The sequence below is a fragment of the Brassica napus genome, chromosome C7 (assembly GCF_020379485.1).
Source record: "Brassica napus cultivar Da-Ae chromosome C7, Da-Ae, whole genome shotgun sequence".
Classification (NCBI taxonomy): Eukaryota; Viridiplantae; Streptophyta; class Magnoliopsida; order Brassicales; family Brassicaceae; genus Brassica; species Brassica napus.
In genome coordinates, this window is record NC_063450.1 from 28,711,556 (window position 1) to 28,725,365 (window position 13,810).

At 34.4% G+C, this 13,810-nt stretch overlaps 2 protein-coding genes across 2 annotated transcripts; one reads left to right on the forward strand and one right to left on the reverse strand.

The window, feature by feature from the left end:
- The first annotated feature begins 1,628 nt into the window (after positions 1 to 1,628).
- On the forward strand, positions 1,629 to 3,153 carry LOC106358294. Its single transcript, XM_013798042.3, has 3 exons — positions 1,629 to 1,832; positions 2,263 to 2,411; positions 2,503 to 3,153. Exons 2-3 carry the CDS (start codon positions 2,331 to 2,333, stop codon positions 2,938 to 2,940), a joined length of 519 nt encoding a protein of 172 aa, XP_013653496.2. The 5' UTR covers positions 1,629 to 1,832; positions 2,263 to 2,330; the 3' UTR covers positions 2,941 to 3,153.
- A 460-nt stretch (positions 3,154 to 3,613) lies between these two features.
- LOC106390307 (BTB/POZ domain-containing protein SR1IP1) lies at positions 3,614 to 6,548 on the reverse strand. The gene is made up of 5 exons (XM_013830740.3): positions 5,945 to 6,548; positions 5,799 to 5,868; positions 5,103 to 5,717; positions 4,499 to 5,026; positions 3,614 to 4,326 (listed from the first exon to the last, which is right to left on the reverse strand). Exons 1-5 carry the CDS (start codon positions 5,998 to 6,000, stop codon positions 3,784 to 3,786), a joined length of 1,812 nt encoding a protein of 603 aa, XP_013686194.2. The 5' UTR covers positions 6,001 to 6,548; the 3' UTR covers positions 3,614 to 3,783.
- Positions 6,549 to 13,810: the final 7,262 nt, after the last annotated feature.

The following is a 13,810-nucleotide window of genomic DNA, read 5'->3' on the forward strand; positions in this document are numbered from 1 at the left end:
CACAGTTCGAAAGGACATCCTCAACCAAATCCAACGGCCAAGATCTCTCCTCCCATACCTGTGGGACCCGCGACATGCCACCTATTCTCAGATTCTGATTCGCTCTCTCTCCCTAAATACCAAATAATTCCTCCAAAAAGTCTGTTACTCCTAATTATTTTAGCATATCTACATTTGTGTTACTAAATACTAATAATCAGTACTTCTTTTGTATAATGCATAGTTATTAATATACTAAGACAACTGGGTTTGTTGATTTGTTAGTCTGGGTTGCATGTGATTCAAGCTCAGCAAAGATAAAAGATGTTCCCCGTTATTTCTTAATCATAATTATTATCGAATAATACTTTATTATAAGGTTTATTAGATATAAAGTCTCCAACAACCAATGAATTCACATTTATATGACAATTTTATAGAAAATACAAAAATAACTCTGCTTAATAGTCCAAACAATTTCGGTACTCTTGATATATAAAGATGACTATAAAATATATAGTTTCAGACCTCCAATATAAACAATCATTTTTTTTTTGTAACTGTAATATAAACAATCATGAGGCGACATATATATAAAAACCGTAGCCACCTTGAATATTATACTCCCTCTGTTTTTAATTATAAGTAGTTTTAACTAAAAGCACAAATATTTAGAAAGTGGTTATTTAAAAAAATATATTATTTAATCAATTAATTCAACCAATTATAAAAATTTAGACATTATTTTATTGGTCACACAATATCCAATAAATGAAAAAAGTGCATTGAAATATGTAAACTACTTATATTGTGAAACAAACTTTTTTTTGCTAAAATTACCTATATTTAAAAACAGAAGGAGTAGTTTTAATTATGTGGATATGTGATGGATCCGGAATTGAATTTAGTCTTGTCTCATCTGTCAAGCATGTATCCATGTATACGATTATATAGACATACATATATATATGAAATGATATCCTATAGTATCGTAAGTAAAGCTTTGCTGGAGTTGTCTGGGGAGGTGGGTGGCAAATGGCATATTTGTTGAAGAACCTTTGAAGGTTATTGGCTAAAGACACTGTTTTTCGGACATGAGTTTACAACAATCACTTTGGTTTTTGTGATATGTGAGAAAGAGTTTAATTACTGTATTATTTTCAAAACAAATGATTACTTATTGGACAAATCTCCAAAATAGCACATTTCTAAGTTTATATCACAAAAATAGCACACCAAAACTAAAATGACCAAAATAGCACATTTTTAAGTTTATCTTTTGAAAATTTTAATTTTTTTATTTTTCAAAATTTGAAATCTTATCCCCAAAACCTCGTTTCTCAACTCTAAACCCTAAACCTTAAACCTTAAACCCTAAACCCTAAACCATAAACTCTAAACCCTAAACTCTAAACACTAAACCCTAAACCCTAAACCCTAAACCCTAAACTCTAAACCCTAAACCCTAAACCCTAAATCCTAAACCCCACCTTTTAACTCTAAACTCTAAGTTTGTGACTTTTGATAAAACATTAAGTGCTATTTTTGTGACTTTTGACCTTGAGTACTAGTTTGGAAACAAAAACTTGATTTAGTGCTATTTTTGTCTTTTTCTCTTGCTTAAACCCTCATTTTTATAATCATTAAATTAGTGAACTTCTTTAAAAATAATTTATCAGCAGTATATATAACTACGAAGAATGTGACGCACCAATCCATATCTCTTCTCTAAGCTCATGATCATCTGCTTGATCTTAAGTCTATCTTCTCTTTCACATAAAGTCGCTTTATGATTTTCTTCATCATATTCTTCCATCATATATAGAATCAGCTTCTGAACCTAATTGTTCCAGGTTAGTAATGATAATCCTCCTAATTACCCTTTCTTAATTTGATATTAATTTGTTTGTCATTTCTTTGAATATAAACCAACATATGATTGTTAGATTTCATTTCGATCGAACACCTCTATTATTATTCCCACCAAAACTTGATACCAATTCTTACTGTTAAAACTAGAAAAGTCCATAAACATGAGTGTAAACGAAACTTATTAATGAAAAGACAAGATTGGCATGCGTGTAAGGGAAATAACAAGAACCACCAATTAGATTTTGAAAGTACGATATATATGTCTGAGATTTTGTATGTATAGATATATGAAGATATTTTTTTTTGTGCATGTGTGCTCAGATTTATAGCATTTAGTGGCTAAAAATTGAAGAATCTAAATCGGGTACTAGCAGACAAAATTAATTTTTTTTTCTTTTTTTTTGGTCACAGGTTATTTACAAAGCCAAAATCCAACTTCGTCATATCAAATCTTCTTGAGATCTTGAATTCCTTAAAACATGGAGAAACTTCTTAATCCGTCTGAAAAGCAGTACATGAAAATGGCTATGCTTAAACATGAAGAAACTTTCAAGCAACAGGTAATCACCGATTCATAGATTCTGATCTATTTCATCTTACGTCATATATATGTATATGGAAAGTAATATATGGTTTTACATGCATTTTCAGGTATATGAACTTCATAGGTTATATCAAGTCCAGAAGATATTGATGAAGAACATGCAGGTCAACAAGGGCAATGATGTAAATTCAGGACTAGGATCATTCATCAGAAGAGTTGACCGGCCGGCAAACTTTCCCGACGGAGGGGAAGCCGGTGGTAACGATATAGATATTATGGACGAGAGTGGGATCGAGCTAACGCTTGGACCGTCGTGTTACGGTGGTGATCTGATGAGAATGAACAAGAAGAAAAGGAATAATTCTTCGCTGGAGATGATGGACGGGAATTTAAATTCAGGTCGCCGGAGTTTCTCGTCTTCTTCCACAGGCTCAAGCAATAATAATCACAACAATCTTACAGAACAAGTGAGACAAGAGAGATTGATGAAACATCAGAAGCAGAAGCAGCCTTGGCTTCAAGCATTGACTTTGAATGTTATTTGATAATAAGTAATATTCATGTTAACTATATTCTGAAATAGATTCGCATTTCCCTTTTAATGTTTTTCTCATGCCTCTTAATTTTCAGGTGATCTTTTTTTTTAAAAATGATTGTCAGTAATTTTCTTCTTAAGTAGTTATTCTTCTTAGGTTTCTTGTAAATAAAAACATTAATATGAATGTTTTACTTTGTTTATGAAGATAAAATTTTAATTATTCTCGAGTTCAATGTATGTTTGCATCGATAAATTTGCATCGCCAGAATTTATCATATTTATATTTGTAAGTATCTACACAAGGTTCGATCTTTACATTCTATATAGTATATACAGATCATTGAGAAATTGGATTGTTATGTATTAATAATAGTTATAAATGAATAATAGAGGAGACGTTATAAAATGGGCCAATGATGAAGTAGTTATGGGACAAGAACATGCACTATCTGCTGGCATGTTCCCTTAGAGACTTCAAGCATCACCTACTTCCCCTGATTTAGTTCTGATATATATTTTTCTAATTTCCAAATCAAAGAGATTAATGAAAACTTATCAGTAGAGTAATTTATGTTACATGACCCCACAATCATGTATGATTATTGTCAAGCTTTAGAACCCCAAGTTCTATGTATCTATTATAAATGGTGTATTCCTAATAATATCTGATGAATAAGATCGATGAAATTGTTTTCATTAAAAAAGACGTTAACAGCCAGATTTATGTACAAACAAACATCTTAAACACACACAAAAAATCAAATGTTTACAAGTAGAAAACAAGAAAAGAAAACCCTTAAATCAGAACATAGAAGTCCCAACAAAAATTTTAAACATATTATACGGTTTTTCAAGAAATAGAGTGTCTACGATCTTTGGGTGGTTTGGTTCTGCCCGGTGTGATGCCGAAAGGGTTTAGCTTTCCGAGTTTTCTTGAAACAGAGTTCATGAATGACTTTCTCGGCAGTGGAGGCTTATCCATGGAAGCAGTTGAGATTGGAGAACTGTGATTACTGCTCATGGTTGTTGATAATGATTTCTTCTCATTTTCTTTCTCAAACTCTTTAAGTTTCATCTTCATTTTGAGAATCTCGAGTTTCAAGTCCTGGTTTTCCCGTTTCAGCTTTGATAGTTCGTCGTTGTAGGAGCTGAGTTTAGGAGGAAGAACAGTTGCTGCTGCAGCAGGTGGTGGTGGTTGTGGGGGTAGAGCCTCTGAATCATTAGTGACTTCTCCTCGTAGACGTTGTTGCTCGTAGTAAAGGACTTGAACAATGGTCTGAACTGGAAGACGATCGTTCTGAGCTGCATGAGCGCATGCTTCACGTGATAGTTTCTGACAATCCATTAAACTGCATACTTTCTTCTTCTCTACGTCACTCATATTCGGATGAGCCTACAAGAAGATCAACAGCTGAAGTTTCGATGGGACGTGGCTAATATATAAAGAACCTAGGTAAATCCATTTATCGTCAATTAATTTTAAGTTAGAAGCTCATAAAATCCCGAACTTAACAGAAGTAGAGTGCAAATGAACGTAAAATGTTTAGTATTTCATAACATGTTACCTTCAAGTAGATGTCGACGGCTCGATACATCCCATCTTCAGTAACCCAAGACTGTTCAGGAATAAGTTCAGCTAAACTGATGAACTTCTGCAAGCTCACGTTTCTATCAGAAGCAATCTCAGCTAAATAATTCTCCATAAGTTTACCAACACGTTCCATATCACTACCATGATCAACACCATTGTTACTTAGCCTGACTCCTTCGAGTTCAAACTCAAGATAATTCATGAGAATGCGTTGAACAGTATCTGTATCAAACAACGAGTGTTCTCCAGTGAAGGAATAAGAAGGAATCAAGAGATCATCAAGAACCGCTTGTGGTAATTGTAACCCCATTCTCTTCTCTAAGTCAAGCCTACAAGCAACCGTTGTTTCTAGGTATATTGCTGCACGTAGAAGCATAGAGAGAAAACTAACTGACATTGCGTTCTTCTCACGAGGAAGAAGACTTACGATTGTTTCAAGAATCACTCTCTTCTCGTGTTCTTGTTTCGGATCAATCTTTTTTGTTCCTTTACCGAAAATCTCCTGCAAAAGAACCAAAACTGATTAAACCCTAACAACTCTGTTTTATAATGTTGACTTGCCTCTCAAGGAAACTCACCAGCCCTCTAAGAGACTTCTGAGCATAGAGCATGAGCACTGGACCAAGTCCATACTGCTTAAACCCTCTAGCCATCATTGCTATGAGAACTCGTTGAAACGAATCAATCCTAAGAACGGTCAAGTCCTCAGCCCACCAATCAACCACAGGCTGCTTGCTCTGATGCTGAACCACGACCTCATTGTTGCTGTTATTACTCGAAGAAGGACTGCAAAACTGGCTCTCCTGACAAGTCATGTAAGCAATCGCATCGATGCAACGGCTCACAAGCTTCACTCTTTCAGCAATGGGCAACAACTCCTCTGACTTGTGCAAGACGGTGATGGCACTAGACAAGCTCTTGAGAGCTACTTCGTTCAAGTAAGCTTCGGCTCTTACGACGAGATTCTCCACAGAGTGTTCCTCTGTCATCTCTAGATACTCTGCTGCACATCGCAGCATAGCAATGTTCTCTGTGCTCATGTCAAAGTTAATACCGTAGCAGAACTTAGCCGTTAGCTCGAATGCTTCAGAGCCTCCAGGGATATCTGGGATCTTGATAAGACTAGCATCTGAATCGTTTTTTGTTTCAGACACAAGTTTTTTGATAAGCCCACATTTTGACAAGAGTGGAAACTGCAAGAATGTGATCATCATGTCACCTGTTTTACATCATAGAGATTGATTGGTAAAACTTAGGTGTAGTTTTTTTTTTACCTTGTGAAGTAAAAAAGAAGCTTCTCCTACATGAACTGTGACATCACTAAAGACTTCCTGAGAAGATATCCTGAAACAAATGTAAAAATATATTTAAGGATTGTTACTTCCAAAGTGGAAAAAATAAATGGATTCAGAACTAAAACCATTCACTAGTTCTCTTCATGGCTGAGGACAAAAGATCTTTCTTCTTTGCTGACATATTATGAACACTTTGCTCGCAGTTTCTTAATTATGACACAAAAAATCCACCATGGAACACTATTTCAAGTCCTCATGAAGAAGATGTGCCGTAACGTAGTAAAGAGAGAGAATAAGATCAACCTAAAAGAGTTTATTTCTCTCTTCTCATCAAATAATTGCGACCAAACAGAGAAAAAAGAGAGCCACAAACTACCCTGAACACCAAGAGCAAAGAACAAGGCAGAACAGGAGTGGAGGGTTAGTTAAGTAATTGTCATGGAGAGTACAAGATAAAGAGAAACTGTCTAAGGACTGTCTGTGTGTGGTAGTGGTTTGGTTTTAAAGATTTTAGAAGTATCCAAGTGGATCCAGAGTTCCAGACACATCTTTGGACAAAAACAAATAATTCCAAATTGAAGTAGAAAAGAGTATTGATTGCTCTCCACAAATGTGTGTATATCTCTTACAAATATAATACAATGTTTGCTATATATATATTTGATTGATGGTAAGGAGAAGAGAGGGAAGGTAGTATAAGTAAGCTGGAGAATCTTGATTTTCTAACAGAACATGAATGATAAATCTTGGTCCCTACAAAGAGTCTTGTCATCTTTACACTCTTCCCCCTTTTTTGATAATTGAAGTCACTATATGCTCCACCATTTTGATTGAGACTCAACTCAACCTTGCAATAAATGGTGTCTTTGAATAATATAAGACGTCCTCAACGAAAACTTCAAAATTGTGAAATAGTAACACGATAATAAAACAGAAAATACTACATGAGTCTGACCTGAGTGTTTTACCTCTAGTTGTTTTCATGGGTTGGTCAGTTAAAATCCTTCATTGTTTTTGCCTAAGGTCTTACCAAGAAATGAGTAGATGACCAGATCTTCGTCCAAGTCCTCAACATTGGAATCACATTCTCTCATGTCAAACCAATTCAACCAAGTCAAGATCAATAGCCCTTTTGCAATCTGACGTTAGTAATTATAGACTTCACATTATACATTGAGCTCTCATCTAGCCTCTTCATTCATCACATAATGATCTCTCAAATGCTAGGAAACCTAAACTACTGAATCTCCTTCTCTTGTTAATGTTTCAAAATCCCTTTCAAATTTAAGATCCGGCCATGTTCGTAGTGACACAAAATAGAAAATTTCCACCTTTTTTTCTTGTCTGCCCACTTTTACGTTCCCCCCAGTACTACATATTTTCACAAGGTATAGCACCAATAGCTGGAAATTATATTAGCTATCGATACCTTTCTTAAACCCTCCAACTCAGGACTTCATAAACCTTTCAAAAAACTTAGCCTGCAAATCCTAATCCAAAACCCTGAGATGCCTTAAAAGTTAATATTACTCTTGCCTTTCTGGATACAGTGATATACAAAGAGGAACAAGATTCGTGAAGATGAAATGTGATTTTATTAAATCTTTCTTTCTTGAGTTTTCGATTACAAGATAACTGCTTATTTATACTTGATAAGAGGAACCCTAGTGACCTAGACACATATCATCATCCAGTGCTAGTAAGGTCATCAAGGGCGAGAAAGGATTGGACAGCTTGATTTGAAATGCTGGCTTTATTATACCATTAGCTGTCGCTGCTCTGGATGGTACGGTCCTTTTGCCAGCATTATCAAACGACCGTTGTATCTCATGCTGACTGGATGAAGACAGATTTTTGTTGGGCTTTGTCTTGGACTGATGGGCCTGAGCATCATCCTCTGGGTACATTTTGGCCTTACTTTTTTGTTATTTGGTTAAGGAAATCCGAGTCTAATGCTTACTGCAGTCCTCTGTTTCACTTGGCAGCGTAGATGCTTGTTGAGCTGTAATAACCCCTCTCAAACTTGGTGTAGTGGCGAATACGGTTGGTTGTTTCTGCGAAGCCCACGAGATGATGTTGGAGCCAAGGAACATGCAGAATATCATCATACGGTGCTAGTGAGGCCATCAAGGACTGAGAGAGGATTGGACAACTTGATTTGAAATGTTGGCTTTATTGTACCATTAGCTGACAAGTTTGACATGAAGATGTAAACTAACCTCCTAAAGTAGTTGTATGGAGAGTAAAACAGTAGACTTCAGAACCAAATGAGAACTCTTGGCCTATACTTGGAGATCTATCATGACTCACTCAGAGGTTTTTCTTGAACTTGGAGAGTTTAATATAGTCTCTCATAGATATTTTCAACCATTGTTCTTTACAAAGCTTTTGGCTGTCCTGCACCATCACTTAGCAAACAAAGACATGTCCACAACTACTGAGATTCTTCAACTCTAACCTTCCCTTTTATTTATCAGCCACATCTTTAATATTTCCCGAGCATCTCAACAAACTTGCAGCCAAAACATCTCATGACACCAATTACCTATATCTCTTAGGCAGCCAACAGAACCATCAAACAAAGAAATTTTCACATTAGAAGCTTTTTCTCATTCCATGATATTTAAACAATCCAAAAATCATCTAAACTAGCCATATGACACGTCATATCTCCAAAAAAGTGGGAAACGTTACCGTCGTTTGTAGCACCAACTCCACAAGCTCTGCAGTTTTGGAGCTGTCACTTGATTAAAGCTTCAACCTTTAACTCACTTCTAACTTGATGTAATAAAACTCACATATAAGACGTGTCTAGGACTTTGACGTCATTAGATTCGTCATTGGAGGACTCAGACTCTTCTTCTTCATCATTAGGCTCTCGAACTTGTTCCTTGCTTTTGTGCCATCCGACATAAAGAGAAAGGAGACAACTTGGCAAGCCTGCTTCTTCAAATAAAGTGCAAGTCTGGTATTTGTCAGGATAGTGTTGATAGGATCTGTGTTGGTCGCATGTTCTTCTTTCTCTTTACAGGAACATGACTGATGGAGATTGTGAGAAGTTGAGATGAAGCGTAGAGACACCAAGATCTAATCCTTGGTGCTCTGATACCATAAAGAGGAACAAGATTTGTGAAGCTGAAATGTGATTTTATTAAATCTTTCTTTTTTTATTTTTCGGTTACAAGATGACTACTTATTTATACTTGATAGGAGGAACCCTAGTGACCTAGACACATATCATCATCCAGTGCTAGTGAGGCCATCACGGGCTGAGAAAGGATTGGACAGTTTGATTTGAAACGCTGGTTTTATCGTATCATTATCTGTCGTTGTTCTGGATGGTATGGTTCTTTTGATTAAGTTATCAGACGACCGTCGTAGCTCGTGCTGATTGGATGAAGACTGTCTTTGTTGGGTTCTGTCTTGGGCTGATGGGCCTAAGCATCATCCTCTGGATACATTTTGGCTTTACTTTTTTGTTCTTTGGTTAAGGAAACTGGAGTCTGATGCTTACTACAGTTCTCCGTTTCACTTGGCATGTTGGCATGTTTATTGAGCTGTAATAATATATTGGGCCTTAAAAGTTATTATTACTCTTACCAGGCCCATTTAGGAAAGATTTGTTGCGCAATGATAATTAATAAGACAAGAGAGGCTCGTGGAAACAAGAGATGCCCACGAAACTACGAAAGCATGGGTTACATTATTAAGGGAAGCCCATTTAGCTTTTACGGTTAAATGCAAAAAGCATGAGTTCACATTATTGCTTTTTGATAGGTTGCATGAGTATTTTTAATAATTCATATACAAAAGGAAAAAAATGTTGCTGGAGTAGATCTGGTAGGCACACGTATCAATTTTAATCAAGTTCCAAAACGAAGAAAAAGCGTGGTCCAATGGTAACACTGATACATACTATTCTTTTCCAAAATTTAATATAAAAGTAAAACAAGGACGTGGACAAGAGTCTAAAACCACTCGTGGCTTAATCACTGAGAGTCCTATACAATGGACCAACCTGCCAGCTTCTGCTGTTGCTATAAATTTTAATTTTTGTCGCTTACAAAAATATTTTAGTGTAAAATAATCTGATAATGTATCATTGTAGTGTTATAATTATCTAGATGGGACTTCAGTTAGGTCTGATCTGATGTAAAAACACGTTAATTCATGTCGTACCATACGAACCGAAGTCTCTAACTGCCACACACGTTGTTTGGACTCCAATCGTCCAAAGCATTGGTTAGTTGATGATCTCTTCGACCAAACTCATTGAGATCACTGAAAGGTAGTTCGTTATGTGTACGTTCTCATACTTATTAACATCGTCTGGTCTCGAGTAGTTTACACTCTCTGTTTTTTTTTAAGATAAATTTTGTCGCTTATTAGTACCAAAATATTATATATAACATTGCGTTTCTTTACTTTTTTTTTTTTAATAATGTTAAATTTATTCAAAGAAAAAATTGTTTTACACTCTGTGCTGCATTGGTGCAGAGTTCTCTTTATAAAGTTAAGCTATAAAATTATGTTTTCTTATAGCTAATCCTCTCGCATAAAGCTCATGGATGGAAGATTGCATGTTAAGATTTCGTAGTGTTTTCATATATATACATTCTAAGTATATTTTTATTGTCTTGTTTTTAAAGTACCCTTGAAAATCAAATTCAGAAGATTATAAAACAAACTTTAAGTTATGAAACATAAATCACTATGATGTACGCAATCAATGCACTAAAAAACAAGAGGTAACTTGCTAAACATGATTTTGCACGCAATCCAAGGCGCATCCACGGGACCGTGATATACTTTCTGATGTTTAGTATTTGCAAAAAGACATTGTGTGTGTACATTTTGATGTATAATCAGTCCTGTGTATAATGTGGACATGAGTTTGTACTGTTGTATATACAAACAAACAGAAGAGAGTCACGAGCACCTAGATTCCTGTATAAACGTACTTCGAGGTAAGACAAAATTGTTGACTGGACCCCTTAATGATATATCGTATTTGGGAGAATTTAACCAGACTCGAGACGTACCGTACCGTACTCAAGCGAACCGGACGTAAGAGTCGGTTTAATAATTAATAATTTTTCTTTTGCTGATATCAAGGAATATCGAAACAACTTAAATTATTAGATTGTTATCTGTGAAGAAACAGATTAAATTACTAGTGTAAGCTGTATTAGGCAGGAAAGTGGTATGATGGGTGGTTGGGAAAAAAATAATTATGATGTTGCGAAGATTTATTAGAACTTTCATTAATTAACTTAATTAGGCTCACATGTCGCGTATTAATATCTACTGGTTGCCACTCATCTGTCCTAACTGTAATAATTGAATCACCGAATAATCATGCTCCTTCCATTAACTGAAACAAAATGGTTACTTTAGTAACTTCGTAGTTAGTAGGCAAAAAACCTGGATCCGAAAAACCACACTGAACCCGATCCGAAAAAGTAATATCGAACCCGAATTGAAATTGATTAAATATCCGAGTGGGTTCAAAATTTTGATATTTAGAGAACCGAAACCACACCGGATCCGAACCGAAGTATTTCGGGTACCCGATTACATCCGAAATTGATTTATATACCTATATATATTAAATATTTTTAGATTTAATATATATTAAGAACATCAAAATATATATAAGGTACTTTTAAGTTGTCCAAAATACTTATACATATATACAAATAGTCAAAAGTACATGTCTAAAATGACTAAGTATACTCAAAACACCAACAATACTTAAAATATCTATTGATTCTCAATCCAAATATTCAAACCAAACCAATTTATATGTTAATTTTAGGTACTTTGACATATGCTATTAAAATTATATGTAATATATTGTTTTGTTTATAGATTTTAAGAAATTTAAAGTATATAATGAATTTTAAAATTTTAAAAATAATTTAGATGGATTATCCGAACCTGAACCGAACCCGCAAAAATTCGAACCGAATCCGAACCGAAATTTAGAAATACCCGAATGGAACTGAAATTTTTGAACCCGAAAACCCGAAAACCCGAAACCCGAATAGACCCGAACCGAATCCGAATAGGTACCCGAACGCACACTCCTAGTTAATATTGTATACTCTAAAGCCATACTAGATGTTTTCTTATTTATAGGATGTTGATTCCGGTTAGGGAAAGGTTACAAAGATCCCATCATTTGTTGTAATTGAGATCGGACGGTGGATTATGATTTGTAGGGCTGAACATTTTATTCGTTAAATTTGATTTGATTTGTTATTCGTCTCGATTCGATCCGAAATTTTTGGATATCCGTAGACTTCCGAAACAAAGCAAATACTAAAAATCAATATCCGTTAAAATCGAAGCAAATCACAAATATCAAAATTTTAAGAAGCGGATATCCGCTCCAATCCGGAAATATATAAATACATGTACATGTTATTATATTTAATATTTTAAATGTATAAGTTTATATAATTATTATTATCATATGATTTGACAAATTCTATTCACATTATTACTTATGTAAAAGTATTACATGAAAAAGAAGAGAAAGAAATTTATAAAACAATTATAATTTTTTTTCTTAAGTTTTGTGTTATTATAATTGTTAACTAAGTTTAAAATTTACAAAATATGTAGTTTCACTATTTCTTTTAGTTTTTATTTTATATATTATGCAAAAAAAAATGTTAAAAAAATAAATTTGTATTAAATTTTTAAGATTATTTGTATTAATTAAAGTGGATGAGATATCCGTAAGTATTCGTAAATATCCGTAAATATCTATTTATTTCCAGATATCCGTATTTTTCCGAAGCAAAACAAATCGAAAAATTAGATATCCATAATATACGAAGAAAATCACAAATACTTTCAGAAAACCGGATATCCGATCCGTGTCGAGCCCTAATGGTTTGGAGTTTGCTTTTTAGCTTTTGTCTTTTGCAGATGAGATCTGATTCGGTATCGGAAATAAAGAGATCTAATAAATTGCACGTTAAGACACATGGGTCATAATCCCAGAAGCTGTGCTTAGATCCAAATCTAAGCATTGTGAGTGTTCTCACTGTAGCTTCGGTTACATTTGTATCCCCATGACCCCATATACCAACATAAAACTGTCCTAGCTAGTTTCGTATGCGTATAAATAAATCATTATTTTGCGGTAAAGGACAATGAAATAATTTTCCTTCAAAATGCTTAAGTTAACTGTTTTCACTCGTAGCATCTATTAGATTCGTATTGAAATTCATTCAGAAATGTGTGTATCCTTTTCAGAATTTTTGGATTTTTTTTTCTCTTTAGTGAATTTGTATTCGCTAAGCTCGTTGGTGATTGTGATATTGATATACACATAAGACACACTGCCTTCGTGAGTCATGACCCACTCGGTAGTCGTTTCCAATGGTAAATCATCTCGTAAAGCATAATAAGATTTAAAGATTCGAATGCGTATGTGGAAACCAATGTAACTTACAAACCAAATATATTAGGAGTATAATAAGAAAACGAATTTGATTTTACATAAGTACACCACCAAACTTTCGGACAGCACAACAAATAGTCTTCCACTATTATAAGTTAGAAAGGCTATAGTCTTAATGGTTTTCGAACGTCAAACATCATTATTATTTTCTGAACCACATAGCATGTTTTTTTGAAAGCAAAAATAAACTCTTTATCCACCACATAGCATGTTGATTCTATCAAACCTATAAACCATCATTTTAGTCTCAGAGAAGTTCACAGTAAAAATCAGATAAATGGACGATAATGCTCTCGAGATAACAGAGCTGTAATGGTAAATATGTTTAGTAAGAATTAATGGAATAGTAAGAATGGAATATAGAAAAAATAAAATAAATAAATTCCATCATGAAAGAATTTCTTTGCATTTTGTTTATTTATTTATGGACTTGATGGAGTGACTATTTTTTCTATTTTAAATAAATGGTAAAAATCTTTTGAAATCAGTGGAATACCTCATTCCTAATCTTAAA